The 16,459-nt window shown below is 48.3% G+C and overlaps 1 protein-coding gene across 10 annotated transcripts in view; it reads left to right on the top strand.

The window, feature by feature from the left end:
* Positions 1 to 16,459, top strand: part of phf21b (PHD finger protein 21B) — a 45,632-nt gene that overhangs the window by 4,418 nt on the left and 24,755 nt on the right. For all 10 annotated transcript variants that reach the window (XR_015112400.1, XR_015112399.1, XM_086201463.1 and 7 more), the window contains one exon: positions 15,798 to 15,842. Coding sequence is in view for 7 of the 10 variants with exons in the window: in XM_086201461.1 (XP_086057587.1) it covers positions 15,798 to 15,842 (45 nt within the window). In the remaining 3 variants the exon portion in view is untranslated. The remainder of the gene's footprint in view (positions 1 to 15,797; positions 15,843 to 16,459) is intronic.

Below are 16,459 nucleotides of genomic sequence, written 5' to 3'. Positions count from 1 at the left end.
ACAGCAGATCAAGGTCATCCAAGGTCACACTGAAGTCTCTTGCTTCCTCAAACTAGGCCTGAACGTTCAGGTCAGAGTTGAATATCTGATGAAATACCATGAACCGTGGTTTGTTTTCTACTCGCATGTTTTACACGTGTTGACTCATCTGATTGATGCAGCTGTGAATGATTCCATTGTAATAATAGATGAGAAAATTAGACGGCCCCTGTCGTCCAGGTAGAAGTTGTTATGTCTCCTGTATAAAATCCACCAACAACAGTCGACGCCTTTTGGTCCACAAGCCAAGGCTACAGCGCTGGCCGGTGGGTCATCAACCTCCTCGAAGTGTTTTCCCTCAGTTGGCCTCATAAACCTGAATTCTTTGAGTCTGCTTGCTGAGCATCACGGTGGTTCATTGGTTTGTGGAATTCAGGACTGAAACTGATGGTGTTGCAGCACCGGCTCCTAAACCTGGTGTCTGGAACACAAACGGGCCGAGTGGGATGAAGGCTGCAGGTCTTCGTCACACTCCCTCTCGGTGTTTCTCACTTGTTTATAGCAGACATGATGAGTTGAACTTAAAGGTCGCAGCAACTATTTGAAACACCCGTTAACACCCGTTAACCCTTGTACTCACTAAAGGTCACTTTTCCTGGGTCTCCATGGAAACGAGCCAGTTCTTCAGTAGAGAGAACTCACATGTCAGTTAGATGCCTGAAATCATCAAAGATCAAGTTTGATGCAGGATGCCTCAGTGGATGAGGGGACACCCCTGATGCTGGGACTGAGTGAGCGTGCTGATGTCATTAGCGTCAGTAACACGGGACACACTCCATAAAACACTGATCCCAAATACACATCTGCTGATACCAGAGGATCTCCTCATAGAAATATACACTCAACTTTGAAACAGAAGGAAAAAATGAGGAGGGGGAACTTCAGTGTATAATTTCGATGGAGATAATTTCTCTGGTGTGATTATAACACACCCTTTTCCTCTGTAAGATCCAGCAATGCCTCCATCCAGGTGTGTGTGTGTGTGTGTGTGTGTGAGAGAGAGAGAGAGAGAGAGAGAGAGAGAGAGAGGCCCATCCTCGCGGCTGCTTTGATTGGTTACTGGCAGACACGTTCAGGTTTAATTAAGAGCAACATGGCAGTGATGACTCTTCCTGAGGGAGGCGAGCGCCGCCTCCCTCCCTCCCGCCCTCTGTCTGTCTGTCTGTCGAGCAACTTCATGTCAGATTGGATTCCCCTTTAAAGCTTCTGTGTTAATATTTTTTCAAAAAACCTGGGAGACGACCTGGTTGACTGCTTAAGTCATGGTGAAGTGTCCCTCGCTATCACCTCCAAACCCTTCACAGGGGGCGGCACATCCTTCACCTGCCTTGCTAAGTTGCCTTTTTGGTGTTATTGTTAGCACTTGGTCTAGCATGTACCTTTCATAAGGGCTAGTTTGTGTCTGCTGCTACATTGGAAGTTTTTCCTCACAGCAGCACTAAAAGCAGTGACAGAAACAGGATGATGTCACTGATTTGATACTACATTGCCACATTCGTTCATCTGGTGTCATCAAATGTGTATGATACACAGAGAAAACCGCTGACGGAGATCAAGTGTGCACTGATTAGCCTGTGGCGAGAGGCTGATGTAGTTTTTCACCAAATAGATGTGGAATATCCACATGAAACTCTTGAGAGATGGCAATGTCCCGTTAGCTTACTCGTAGCCTCTTCGATTGCGCGCTAACTCCAGCAAACTATCTGGAGTCTGCAGCAAAGGTTCAAAATTTTTCACTGCATTAGACATCAATACCAGGAAGGAAATCAGCAGCAGAGGAACCTCCTAAACGCCTCCAGTGCTTCATCAGACCCAGACACATGTTTGTGGAAGGCAGGTGTCAAAGTGGTACTTCACTCAAAATGTGTATTTTACCAGTTCAAGGGCTCACTAATAGGTGTCTTCAACTAAAACAGTTGCAGCTCTACACTTGTGACCAGCTGGCACCTTCAGGTGAAACCCCACATCCAGGCTCCTGAATTGGCCGGGAGTCCAAATTACTCTTTAGGAGAAATATGGCTTGAGGTCTTGTTCCCATGCTTTATTGTACCTTCTATGTACCCTACTGCATGCGTATGGAGTGAATGTGATGTCATCATGATGTCAGAGGACTTAGTTCGATCATCTACTTTGACAGTCGCCCTTCAAACTGCAGCGCTGGTACGGGACGCACCCACATTTGATTGGTGGGATTTTTACTAGCTCCGCCCACCAGTGTGGTGCATTCACCAGCCAGTGGGATAGCAGCACACCTCTTGGGGAGGCTGCAGCTTCAGAGCAGAGTTGATTTCCTGTCTGTGATATTAGTTGGCTTTAACTCTGAAGGAAAAACCCAATCACAGCTTCTGTCATGTGTCTCTGGACCAGCTCCCCTTCAAGTTCTGGTCACTTTAGGATGAACAGAGTGACTGTGGTACCAAAATGTTTTAGGACTTTGACCACAAAATACTTTCTTTTGATTCAAGCTTTACTCCATAGCAACAGAGGCTCATGGGGATTGTAGTACTTGGAGCTGTCAACCCAAAACCCTGATCTCAGGATTCAAAGTTCTGCAACTTAACCTGAACATAAAGGACAGTAGCAGCATCCAGGAGATGATGGCTGCCCGTAGAGGTAACCTCTTAGCTCCTCCCACGTCACAGCTCAACCGTAATGTAAACAAAGACATCATGATACAGGAATATGTGGTTCTGTCTGAGTGTGCGTCCATCAGCAGCACGTGGCGGTCTGAGTGTGCGTCCATCAGCAGCACGTGGCGGTCTGAGTGTGCGTCCATCGCTGTAGATGGCCTCAGAGTTCTGGGGCCGTGATGAGCTGCACTGATTGGGTTTCTCTCGGCGTGGCGCTGTGGTCTTCCTCATTCACAAGCCTCACCCTTTAATGAACTTCTTCACACTTCCTTACCCCGGTATCATAGCAACACAGCGGGGTCACCTGGGCCTCCTGCTCCTCCTGCACCCCCCCCCCCCCATATAAGCAGGAGCTTCTGGTGTCACATGAATGTGCTTCATTTGTCCTCCTCCTGCTTGTCTCGCCGTCCAGCTGACTGACAGAATGAATAACATCTCTTCTGAGCAGAGACACGAGCAGATTCCTTGACATGGAAGCGACTTGTGTACACAAGTGGTGTCATGCATAACAGATTACAGCTCCGCTCAGGTTTGAGTCACCACTTATCTGTCAGTCCACCAACAACAGTCGACGCCTTTTGGTCCACAAGCCAAGGCTACAGCGCTGGCCGGTGGGTCATCAACCTCCTCGAAGTGTTTTCCCTCAGTTGGCCTCATAAACCTGAATTCTTTGAGTCTGCTTGCTGAGCATCACGGTGGTTCATTGGTTTGTGGAATTCAGGACTGAAACTGATGGTGTTGCAGCACTTAAACTTTTAAAGCTCTGCCCCTTGACTGTGATACCGTCTCCTGGATCACCTCCTGCTTGGTTCCTGCTGGTTGGTTTGTAGCCACAGGTGGTACCAGGGCTCACGGTCACATGGTTTTCCTGGGGTTCTGATACAGTCAGACGTTTGTCCAGGTTATCGTGGGCCAGAAGTCTTAATGATTTCATTGTATTGTAAATGTAAAAACTAGAACTAGTTTTTAATCAACCCATTATTTTGCATGTTAGGTTGTATTTCTAAACATCACTGTGTTAACATCCATTTCTCAAAGCCACCATTTAAGTTGTTTACAGTACCATGGAACCACGAGTGTTCTAGTCAGTTCTGGTCTCCAGTCCAAGTGTTAGTGGGTCCCTGATCCTCCGTCTGGATCAAGTAGACCTGGATTCTACCAGACCACCTGGAGAGGTGGTGACCAGATGTTTCTGGACAGTTTAGCTGCTGTTAGCATCAGCCTCTGTTAGCTTCAAGCTAAGCTGGTTCTTCCTGCATTCTGGAGTCACTAAGAAGTGATGGAGGAGGGAGAAACTTCTGATACTCTTTCTCACTGAAACACATGCAGAGCAAACGCGGGTTTTTGTACCCGCGTTTGCTCTGCATTCAGGCTTCCAGCAGACGCGGGTCTGAGCTCCCGCTGTGAGGCTGCGTGCCTGTGTTTTTCTCTCTTGTACGTCATCGCACTGGCAACGTCATCATTACTCCTAAAAGTGCGCCGTGTCTCTAAATTCCGGTGATGTTCCCATAAATCTCAGTGTTCTGTACGGGTCCAGAAATCTGCCGCCGAATCTCCTCTACACCGCGAATGGCGAGCAGCTGGGAGACTTCAGGATCTTGCCAGTGCGCTGCCACGATTGATAAAAAGAAGATGGCGGTACAAGTTGTTAATCAACACGGTGGTGCCTGCTCAGTTCACGTCAGGGTTCCTGGTTGGTGGGCGTTCCCCAGCAGAGATGAACTCACCTGAGATCATCCACATGGAACTGTTAGAACAACAGGAGTGGAGTGGCGTCTGGGGACATCAGCAGGAGACTGACCTCATGGCAGAGGCCCAAACTTGATTGACAGATGAGTGAGCAGCTCTCACAGCCCAGTTTTATTAATTTATTTTTTTCCAGAGCTTCCACAATGACAGCCTGACAGGCGGCACAGTGACAAAATCAGGATGCGACAGGAAGGTCGCGGGAAACCTGAGACGACGCGGGTTGTCTTTGCACACTGCAGGCGAGCCGAGCAGAGCCGCTAAACACACGGGTCGCTAGGAGGGTCGCCGGACGCAGGTCAAAATGCTGAGTCGACCCTTTCAGAGCGCTCAAACACCCGTGTTTTTGGTGCAGTGTGAAAGGAGCTTGAGTGAGCTGAATACTCCTGTTAGTGAGTACTGGAGAGGTAAAATGCTTTTTTGAGTGAAGTATCAGTGTAACAGCCTCTGACTAGCAGCTAGTAACATTAGCTGTGGGATTCGGGGTGATGTGACATAATGCTGATCCAGAAATAAACTGATAGATACAGAAGGAGACGAGTCAACGATTTTTGACAACAACAGTTGGTATGCAGGTTTAAAGAATCATTTTTATTCAGCACCTTTCTACCTTCACAGTACTCAAAGCAGTTTATGGTGTATTCTCATTCACACACTGACAGTGGAGCCATGCAAGGAGCCTCCTGCTCCTCGGGAGCGACTCAGGGCTCAGTGTCTTGCTCAAAGACACTCAGTCATGATCACCAGGGTGTGAGGATCGAACCAGTGACCTTTCAGCTGCTCGATGGTCACTCTACCTCTGAGCCACACCACCCATGTGTCTGTTTCTCTCACCTCTGACACTCACTGAGGTCATCGTCTAGTCTGTGGTCATTTTAAACTCTGACGGCCTGTTTAGAAACCTATCCTGTTCTTGGACATGAATGAAGTTGAGCTGGTTTGTTGGAGCTTTGCACCCAGCCACCATGTCTCTCCTACTTAAACACCATCTTTCTCAGTGAAAAATGATGAGTTCGCTTGTTCTTCATCCTCCAACTAAAGAGGTTAAACTGATGAAACATTGTGCTGGAGTTTAGGGACAAGAAGAAGAAAAAGAAGCAGATGAAAACATGTTGGTGTTGGAGTGCGTCAGACGACTTCTTCCCTCGCAAATAGCAACCCTTCAGATCTGTGGCAGCAATATTTGAGTTGCTCCAAAATTTTCCACGACCCCCTCGGCCCTCAGAACCCTGATTTGCTCAGTGTGATATTGATACTGCGCAGTAATCTGAGTTTTAACAGTACTCTGCTGGAAGGACAATTGCTGTTGCTTTTATTTCTGAACAAAACAATATAAATCGGTGACATAGTAATAATATCATCAACAAATGGTTGACAAATAATTTCCAAAAATGAAGAAAATACCTTTTATGTATATAATAATAATATTGTATATTATATAATATTGTGCTGTACACAACAAAAAGACAGCAGTTAGTGTGTCAGGTCAATCAGCAGTTTTAATGTTAAAAGAATAGCATATCCGACTGTTAGTCAACTTAGCCCAATGGCTGGTAGTGGGTGGGAAGTGTTAGCATCAGCTAGTTCAGGTCCAGGCTAGTTAGCTTAGCCCAATGGCTGGTAGTGGGTGGGAAGTGTTAGCATCAGCTAGTTCAGGTCCAGGCTAGTTAGCTTAGCCCAATGGCTGGTAGTGGGTAGGAAGTGTTTGCATCAGCTAGCTCAGGTCCAGGCTAGTTAGCTTAGCCCAATGGCTGGTAGTGGGTGGGAAGTGTTAGCATCAGCTAGCTCAGGTCCAGGCTAGTTAGCTTAGCCCAATGGCTGGTAGTGGGTGGGAAGTGTTAGCATCAGCTAGCTCAGGTCCAGGCTAGTTAGCTTAGCCCAATGGCTGGTAGTGGGTAGGAAGTGTTTGCATCAGCTAGCTCAGGTCCAGGCTAGTTAGCTTAGCCCAATGGCTTGTAGTGGGTAGGAAGTGTTAGCATCAGCTAACTCAGGTCCAGGCTAGTTAGCTTAGCCCAATGGCTGGTAGTGGGTAGGAAGTGTTAGCATCAGCTAACTCAGGTCCAGGCTAGTTAGCTTAGCCCAATGGCTGGTGGTGGGTGGGAAGTGTCAGCATCAGCTAACTCAGGTCCAGGCTAGTTAGCTTCGCCCAATGGCTGGTGGTGGGTGGGAAGTGTTAGCATCAGCGAGCTCAGGTCCAGGCTAGTTAGCTTCGCCCAATGGCTGGTGGTGGGTGGGAAGTGTTAGCATCAGCGAGCTCAGGTCCAGGTTAGCTAGCTTAGCCCAATGGCTAGTCATGGGTGGGAAGTGTTAGCATCAGCTAGCTCAGGTCCAGGATTCTGGTGTGTCCAGCAGGAATCCTCCTCCTGCTCATCATCAGTAGCAGCAGTCGCTCTTCTAGTCCTCAACAAACCTTTGGTTCTGTTGACCCAAGTTCCAGTGGAGCTTTGGAGGTGCTGCGTCAAATCACTGCTCCCAGTCAGGAAAGTAGTTCCGGCTACGTGTCTGGTTCTACCACTACAACGTCTCCTCATGTTAAACTGGTATTCATCACCATGGTTACACACAACCCTCCTTCTACTCATGCAGGCAAAGACGGAGCCACGCTAACACTTCCCACCCACTACCAGTCATTGTGCTAAGCTAACTAGCCTGGGTCTCAGCTTCCTGGAGTGTCTTTGTCTTCTCATTTGACTCTATAATCATACAATCCAGATCTTTGGAAGCAGTTTGATTGTAAGACAATGTGTAGAAGGGCTGAAGAATTGGTCTACTTCCTAGAACTATGAGATGTTGTTGGCAATCATCAGTGGTGTGTTCAGGTATCTTTACTCTGCTGACTATAAACATGTAGCGAAGGCTGGTGGGATGTTAGGATGTGCTGGCGATGGTGGTGGCGAGCTTTTTCTTGGTGAGAAAATAGGGCTGTTAATGTCTTTGCTGCAGCAGCTGGTTGCTTCTCAGCTCCTGCTCTCCAGGCCTCCTCACTGCTCCCTGACAGGTTTGTGTGTGTGTGTGTGTGTGTGTGTGTGTGTGTGTGTGTGTGTGTGTGTGTGTGCTCACGCGCATGCATGAGTTGTTTTATTTTTCTTTTCCTCTTTTTGGACAAACAATGGTTGACACTGAGCACTGAGAGGTCAATTATCCAGCCTGCTGCCGCTCTGATTGCTCTTTGTTCTGGCACAAACTTGCAATGCAGCGGTGCTGCCTTCTCTGGTGCCGGTCACACATTCAGAACCAGAAAAGTGTTTTACAGTTTTGGGTTGAATCAGATCGGTGTTTGTGTGCATGGTCTGTGTTTTCAGCCTTTTCTCCCAGCATCCATTCACATCCTCTCCCTGGACTGATGTCCCAGGATGCACTGCTTTCTTTACTGATTCTCCCGGTCGCATCTGTGCCCTGGGCCCTCGGTCCCAGATGCCAACAACACTAACGTGACATGATTTCAGAAGTCAGAAGTTGAAAAACTAAAGTCAGATTTGTCAGCTGATGTGTTGACAGTACTCTGAACTCAACAGGACTACAGCAGCGTTACCATCGTGATACCAGCTGTCCATCTCTAGTGCTCCTGTTAATCATCCAATCCTGATCAATGACATCAATCTGAGTTAATTGCTCAGCCTAAGAATCTATGTAGGAGCCCCAGGATGGGTCCAGCAGGTCCCCATTAGGGTCAGCATGGCGGGTCCCCTATGAGTGCGTGGTCAGTCTCATGGACTCATTGTTGTGGTTCTCAGCAGTTCTAAGGGTTGGCCTGGGCCTGAGACAACACCGCCTCCTTCAGAGGCTGGGCTGAAAGGTCACTGGGTCACATGGCACATTGCATCACGGGTTACCCACGAATAATCTCAGCAGGGGGCATCAGGGGACTTGATCAACTTTCATCATTCAACCTGAACGATCGTCATGTGTGATAACGACGTTCAGCACCTTTGTAATTTTGAGTTTGACAATGGTTAGACGTTTAGCACAGTGGTTAGACGTTTAGCGCAGTGGTTAGACGTTTAGCACAGTGGTTAGACGTTTAGCACAGTGGTTAGACGTTTAGCGCAGTGGTTAGACGTTTAGCACAGTGGTTAGACGTTTAGCGCAATGGTTAGACGTTTAGCACAGTGGTTAGACGTTTAGCGCAGTGGTTAGACGTTTAGCACAGTGGTTAGACGTTTAGCGCAGTGGTTAGACGTTTAGCGCAGTGGTTAGACGTTTAGCACAGTGGTTAGACGTTTAGCGCAGTGGTTAGACGTTTAGCGCAGTGGTTAGACGTTTAGCACAGTGGTTAGACGTTTAGCACAGTGGTTAGACGTTTAGCGCAGTGGTTAGACGTTTAGCGCAGTGGTTAGACGTTTAGCACAGTGGTTAGACGTTTAGCGCAGTGGTTAGACGTTTAGCACAATGGTTAGACGTTTAGCGCAGTGGTTAGACGTTTAGCGCAGTGGTTAGACGTTTAGCGCAGTGGTTAGACGTTTAGCACAATGGTTAGACGTTTAGCGCAATGGTTAGACGTTTAGCACAGTGGTTAGACGTTTAGCACAGTGGTTAGACGTTTAGCGCAGTGGTTAGACGTTTAGCGCAGTGGTTAGACGTTTAGCGCAGTGGTTAGACGTTTAGCGCAGTGGTTAGACGTTTAGCACAATGGTTAGACGTTTAGCGCAGTGGTTAGACGTTTAGCGCAGTGGTTAGACGTTTAGCGCAGTGGTTAGACGTTTAGCACAGTGGTTAGACGTTTAGCACAATGGTTAGACGTTTAGCGCAGTGGTTAGACGTTTAGCGCAGTGGTTAGACGTTTAGCGCAGTGGTTAGACGTTTAGCACAGTGGAGGCGCCAAGGTGTGAACCTCTTTATCCAATGACCTTCATCAGTCTTGACATCTGTCGATCAGTCATGGCGATCAACCACCTGACCAAGGTTGGAATTCTGGGATTAATAGAGATACATTAAGATGAAAGAAAAAAATAATTTTCTGAGATTGAATCACAAATGAAAAACGTGGATCTTGTTCTGTTTGTAAATTGGCACGTTCACATGGGGAAAGATTCATGTTTTTTAGAAAATAATAATTTCTTAGTTTGGATTCGTTAGTCAACAACCACAAATTAGCAAGAGCAAATGAGCCCTGAGTTCAACCCACCTGAAAGCCCCTAAGGGACCCCTGTGAGTCCCTGGACCCCTGAGCCCCCTGCAGCCGCCCCGGTCCTGGGTCCTAATGTTTAGCCGGGATATCGGCGGCGTCTTGGGGATCAGGGCTGCGCTAATCTGTGATGAGCTGTCAGGTTGACGCCTCAGTGTGTCTAATCGCCTCCTCAGATCTCAGCCAGGCTCCAGGCGCCGCTGCCTTCATGCTGATAATGCCTTCCTAGTTTGTGGGAATATAATCTTTGAAAATCCCTGTAATCAAAGCAGGCGACACGAACATCGGCCTGGAAATGGCCGAGGAGAGTGTGACGAGATGATCTGACCCCTCCCCCAACGCCTTGATGAGGCCCATCACTTGAGCTCCAGTTCCCTGGGATGTGCGTTTTAGTGGTGGGATGTTGGGGGGTGTCCTGTGGAACTAGAGTCAGGCGAAGTGTCCCATCAGCGCAGGTGTACCAGAGGCTCTCGACTGGTGTCCAACTCGCTCATCTTAACAAAGACACCAAGCACCTGAGTGACTCACACCTCCAGTGTTGACATCTTACCTTGTGAGCTTCTTGTTAGCAGCTAAAACCTGAAACTGCTTGTAGTGACAGAGTGATTTTTTGTTTGTTTGTTTTGTTTTGTTTACTGTCAACTCACACTGTTACCAAGAAAAAAAATTCACAAATTACTTTTGATGTGGATCGTGTATTTCTTACTTGCAAAGATAAAAATGGACACTCGCATATGATCAGAACATATTTCTACAGAAATGGTTTCAAAATAACAGTGTTTGACAATGAAGTCAAATATAGAAATGAAATAAAGATATTAGTAACAAAAACATCTATGAAAGTAATTTCTGCAAAACTTGTGCAGTGGTGTTGAAGTACTTGTATTAGTATTCTTGTGGTTATGTAATGGAGAGGCACTGATGGACTTCATCTCCTAGTTTCCATGTTCTTAGGTTGGGATGTAGCAGCGGCGGGACCGCTGGTTGTTACGGCTGCTGCACGTCTGCGTCTCAGGCAGTAACACATGTGGAGGTCATGTGGTCCGTAAACGCTACCCTGATGACAGACACCGCCAGTTGATTTTGATGACAGTGAATGTTTCCATCGCTCATGGCAGCTCAAAGTGTGTGTGTGTGCGTGTGTGCACGCACGCCTGTGAGAGTCACTGATCTAAAAATACCAACCATATTCCTGCTGCTGTTTGTGCCAGGTTGCACTGACCGGTGAGTCACGGCGCCGGCTGGAATAGTTTGGAAGCAACACGGCAATCTGAGCAAAAAGGACGGATTTTGTCAGGGGAGAGCAGACCGAGGGCATGAAGGCAGCTCCAGAGGATGAAGAGGAGGAAGCAGTTAGAGCAGCTTCCATAGTACTGAAACAAAATGGCCACCTCCTGCTGTGTTTGGGCGAGTCAGTGAGCAGAACATGTTGCCAGAAACATCAGACTCCCCAAGGATGCAATTCAAACCTGTCCTTCAACTATTTATGTCTCCATGCTGGGAGGTGTGAGGATATTTGGAGAGGGAACTTAGAGAGGTCAAAGGTCACTGTGACACATGGAGACATGTTGTCTCTCTCTTGTGAGCAAGGGTGTCTCTGTCTCCAGTCTGGCAGGACACTCACAGCAGTGTTGTCCTCTCTTCCCTCAGTAGGCAGGGTTCATATGTACCGACTCCATGTGTGCATGTGTCAACAATCAGTCCCAGCTCGGGCCGGCCGGGCCTGGCCAGGCTCTGGTGAGCGGTGGTGTGGCGGTAAATGTGAGAGCATGACGGGAGATGAGGAGGGATTTCCTGTGTCCACCTTTCCCTTTTCAACATGATTCTTAGCTGTAGGATGAAGGACAACAGTGCCGTTCAGCACGGCGGCGCTCGCGGCTCGGCAGCAACTCACACTGACTGGATGAAGAGGGACGTGCCAGGAATGAGAAGGGTGTGTTTGTGTTTAATCGGCCCTTCATGTCTTTGCTTCCTCGCCTGAACATACTGCTGATTTGCCTGGTAACTAAAGTGGTGAGGAAACAGTCGAGTTCACAACAGTTGCATTTACAAAAGCAGAACAGTGAATGACCACAGGCAAACGTGGCCTTGAATGCAGCACTTGAATAGGTGAGTGCCCGTAGAGGCGAGTGCCCTCCTCCCTGGCTGGAGCTCAGCCCAGGTGGTACTGCACCTGTCCAGGCCGGACTGTGACCTCAGATCAGTTCTCGTCTTGTCATAGTTATTAAATGTGTGACGTGACAGAGGAACAAATCACCCATGAACTGTGTTTGTCGTGGTGTGCGAGCTGCCGATAATCGTCCAGCCTGCATTGGAATTCCTGTTCAAAACAGCGAGAGTGAATTCCATCAGAGATGCTCGCCAGCTCTGCACATCTGCGTCTGTGTGTCCTTATTTTTATGCCAGCAGAAGCCTGTTATATTTGGCATGTTGCTACGGAAACAAGCCTTCCTTTCAGAACTATTGTTACTCTTAATGGAGGGAGAACAAACTGTGCCCAGGCGCTTCTTCTCATTCAGGAGGTCTCCCTCCGACACGCCACTCAGGTACCAGGAAAACTTTGCAGCCGGGACTCGTTAGTTTTCATTAAGCACACACACACACACGCACACACACACACACACAGACACACACACACGCTCTGCTGGGGGGAGACTATCTGCTATCTGGTTCTACGCTCCTCAGAAAGAGCTTGGCGCCGGGAGGCAGCTCTGCCACTTCATCCCGCTCCATAATTGGGTTAATTTAGCCGCTTAGTGTGATGACGCCGCAGGGTGGCGCCCAAAAAGTCCTAAAATAAAAAGCTGAGCAGCGCGCCTGTGAAGGGCTCCTGCCTCTACCTCCCTCTCTGGGCACTTCTGACCATTTATTCAAAATTGCTTTTCAGTGTTTGTCCCTGTCTTCGTTTACATCTCTGTGGCGACAATAATGGCAAATAAATTTTAGTACAGTAAGAGATAGATAAAATGTCAGCTGATGAAATAAACCTGCCAGCACCCTGCTGCCACTTCCAATGGGTTTCGGTCCACGCTGGCGAGGAGCAGCTGGCGTCCCTGGCAAACGCCATGTAAACAGTGTGTATATCAGAGGGCGCAGAGATGCCATGATGGCCAAAATCTGCTGAGAAGAAGACGACAAGGTCTTAGTTGGTCTTTGCAGTGATGAAGGACGGGCACCCAGGGCTCCTGGCAGGGCTCAGGCCTTGTGTTTGTCCTCCAGAAAGTTTCAGCAGATTCTGACTCATGATGTTGTCATGGTGATATTGTTCCAGGAGCTTTGCCCCAGGGAGCCTGCTGGCTTCTGATTTGATGTCTCATGCACCCTTTGGTCATGGAAAATGTAAAGTTATGTATGGTGTTGAATACATCTTAGATGATGTCTAAAAAGTTAAAAAGAAAAAATCCTGGAGGAAAAAAACAATTAAATAACCATATATTTATATGCTTCACATGCGGTACGTAACCTGATGACATGACAGCTGCCTGACGTAGTCGCAACTTCTGAATGTATCAGGCCACAAGTTCATTGACAACTACTCTTAGTTTACCCTTGTGCACTACAAATATGGCTGCCTCTTGTGGTGGGTGTATCACATAGAAGATTGAGCCAATTTGACTTTTCTTGGCCGATCAGATCCCCCCCTCCTCTCTGGTACAGATGCATGATGGGCAATCAGGTTTGTGGTGTTGAAGCAGCTGATCTTCCCCTGGTTAATCCTCCTCCTCCTCTGCTCCAGTGTGACGTCCCACATTGATGCCAGAACTAGAAGGATGCTGACACTCGTGTTTCTGTGTGGACGCATGAATTCAAGTGCTGACTCTGAGCTTTCAACTCTGAAAGACAAATCACAAAGACCGAGACGCAGCCAGAAAATTGCTTCCTCGGTAGAAACCAGCGTTCACAGAGAAAATTGGAAACAGGAACATTTCCTGCTAGAACATGAGCCGGGAATGATCAAAGCCCGGAGGAGACGCGAGGACAAAGAACAGAAATAGAGCTGAGCACAAGAGGCTCTGTCGTGGTGATGATTGCGGCGGCGGCAGCGGCAGAGAGATGCCAAAGTTATCAGGCCACAAAATTTTTCAGATGCCATCCTCCATCCTTAGATGCCAACTTCCATCCTTAGATGCCATCCTCTATCCTTAGATGCCGTCCTCTATCCTTAGATGCCATCCTCTATCCTTAGATGCCATCCTCTATCCTTAGATGCCAACTTCCATCCTTAGATGCCATCCTCTATCCTTAGATGCCATCCTCTATCCTTAGATGCCATCCTCTATCCTTAGATGCCAACTTCCATCCTTAGATGCCATCCTCTATCCTTAGATGCCAACTTCCATCCTTAGATGCCATCCTCTATCCTGAGATGCCGTCCTCCATCCTTAGATGCCATCCTCTATCCTTAGATGCCGTCCTCCATCCTTAGATGCCATCCTCTATCCTTAGATGCCAACTTCCATCCTTAGATGCCATCCTCTATCCTTAGATGCCGTCCTCCATCCTTAGATGCCGTCCTCTATACTTAGATGCCGTCCTCTATCCTTAGATGCCATCCTCCATCCTTAGATGCCATCCTCCATCCTTAGATGCCGTCCTCTATCCTTAGATGCCGTCCTCCATCCTTAGATGCCATCCTCCATCCTTAGATGCCGTCCTCTATCCTTAGATGCCATCCTCCATCCTTAGATGCCGTCCTCCATCCTTAGATGCCGTCCTCCATCCTTAGATGCCGTCCTCCATCCTTAGATGCCATCCTCCATCCTTAGATGCCGTCCTCCATCCTTAGATGCCATCCTCCATCCTTAGATGCCATCCTCCATCCTTAGGCCTCAGTGCTCTGCAAACACAGAGACATTATTTGTTGTTCCTGATCAACTTTTCAACTTTCTCTTTCATGCCTGCTGGTGGCCACGCCCACCAAAGTGTTGTTTACAGTCTTCTCCCGGAGCGCAATGTTTTATTGTGATGACAAAAACACAAGCAGTGTGACGAGGCACTGAGAGTTTAGGGTCCCCCTGTCTGAGAGTAGATGTTCAGTTTGGGCTCATCAGCGCGTGCGTCACAGCGCGGGCCCACCTCTCTAGGTTTGTAAGAGAACTTTTCATGTTCCAATATTACAGAAGTGGTTCCAGGAAGGAGACTCCGACATAGAACCTCTTGATGTGCTAAGGGTGTGTTTGCGGCTGCTCGCATCGATCATGCCGCTCAGCAGCAGTTTCCTCCAGTCCTCATTGCCACTGTGACACAGTTGCTACCTGTGACGCTGAGACCCACCACTCACAACTCTAATTCAACATTGGCGTTTGAAGGCATGTTTCAGCCCCGCGCCGCTGTCACGCCGGGGACCATGCTGGCCCCCACAGGCTCCTCCCATCTCCTGCCATCACCTGATGGGGACTTTCCACCACATCCACCATCCCCAACTCACTCTAGATGAATGATGTCAGCGTGCCGTCTGTGCCACCACTGACCAGCGCAACAGCTGTGACAGGAAATGGAACCGTTACTTTTATTTATCATGTCTGAGTTGATCTGCTCCTGTGTGCCTGCTGGAGGCCAACAAGGTGGCCTGTTAGTGCTGTGACCCTTGACCTTCATAAAACGCCTGTGCAGCAGAGAGCCTGCAGTGGCCCGGAGGGACGGGATGGAGGCGGGTGTCCGTTGGCTCTGTTTCCCATGAGGTTGCAGCCTTAAGAGATGGAGCCCATCACATTTTGGCAAACAAGGCTAATTCCTCCCAGAACGCCATGCCGTCAAATTGCTAACAAGCGAGCAGAAGCTGGCGGTGTGTGCATTGCAAACAGATGCTGCCGATGTAAACACAAGTCCAACGCAGGGAGGCGGAGGCGGTTGGATGTGAGGCGTCTGCGCTCGGCCTCTCACAGAGGAAACTTAAATTTGACAACGTTACCGAGTTCTCTGAAATCAGCATCTGGATGTTTTCATATCTGGCTTCCAAAGGTGGTAATTTAGCGAGAGAAGAAGTAACCACAGCATGCTGACGTATCAGGCATCAGAGATCCAGCTGCTGAACTCTGACCTGTGACCGCTGGGTCATGTTACTGACGGTACCTCAACACGCAAAATGAAATTTTTAGAGTTTTTGTGCAGCACCTTTAAGAACCACAGTTGTGAATATGCTAACCCTTCCCAAACACAACCATTCATTGTGCTAAGCTAACTAGCCTGGGCCTGTGTCATCATCACAGCCATCTGATGAAACGTGTCCTGATGAGGTTCTTTCTCTCTCTCTGCAGAACCAGACGCTGTGCAAAGGCCTCAATGAACTTCAGAACGGGCAGGTAGGTCACATGACTGCACTGGTAATAGTTCTGTTGTTCACATGATGACCTGCGACTTGGCATTGTCATCTGTGACTGTAGATGCTCATCTGGAGCACAGAGAAGAGCTGTGACAGGAAGTGTTAGTGGTTCCAGAATGACTCCTTTTCTAACCATGACAGGAAGTGTTTCATACAGGTGTAGCTGAGGTGGAGCTTGTTCTCCACATTTACCTGGTTTAGATAAGAGTTGTTGCCATGAAGAAACAGTTGCCTCACCAGAGTTGGTCTGAGATGATGTAATAAAGCGGCGTCTCTCGAGTCTCAACAGTTTTAACTAAATTGATGCCCGCCAGCGATAACTGGGAGGATGGCTGCTTTGCTCGTTGCCCCTCCCCATCGTGATCCCTCAACATCATCGTATAACTGATGGCTTCACCTGCCACACATGAAGGGAGGCAAGATGGCGTCCTTCACCCTCCTTGCCACACTGATACGTTCCTGGCTGCCGGGAGGAGATGAGACGTAAACAGACTCGAAATGTTAGGAATGTGTCAACAGGTGTCCTCTAGGGGTGGGACTTCCTCCTGGGCTGTAGCATTGAAACACTCGTACCAAACATCTGAACAAAGATTACAT

Source organism: Aulostomus chinensis, chromosome 4, assembly GCF_037954235.1.
Source record: "Aulostomus chinensis isolate RoL2024-O1b breed Wild chromosome 4, RoL_Achi_v1.0, whole genome shotgun sequence".
NCBI classification, from domain to species: Eukaryota; Metazoa; Chordata; class Actinopteri; order Syngnathiformes; family Aulostomidae; genus Aulostomus; species Aulostomus chinensis.
This window is presented reverse-complemented; position numbering and strand designations above follow the sequence as displayed.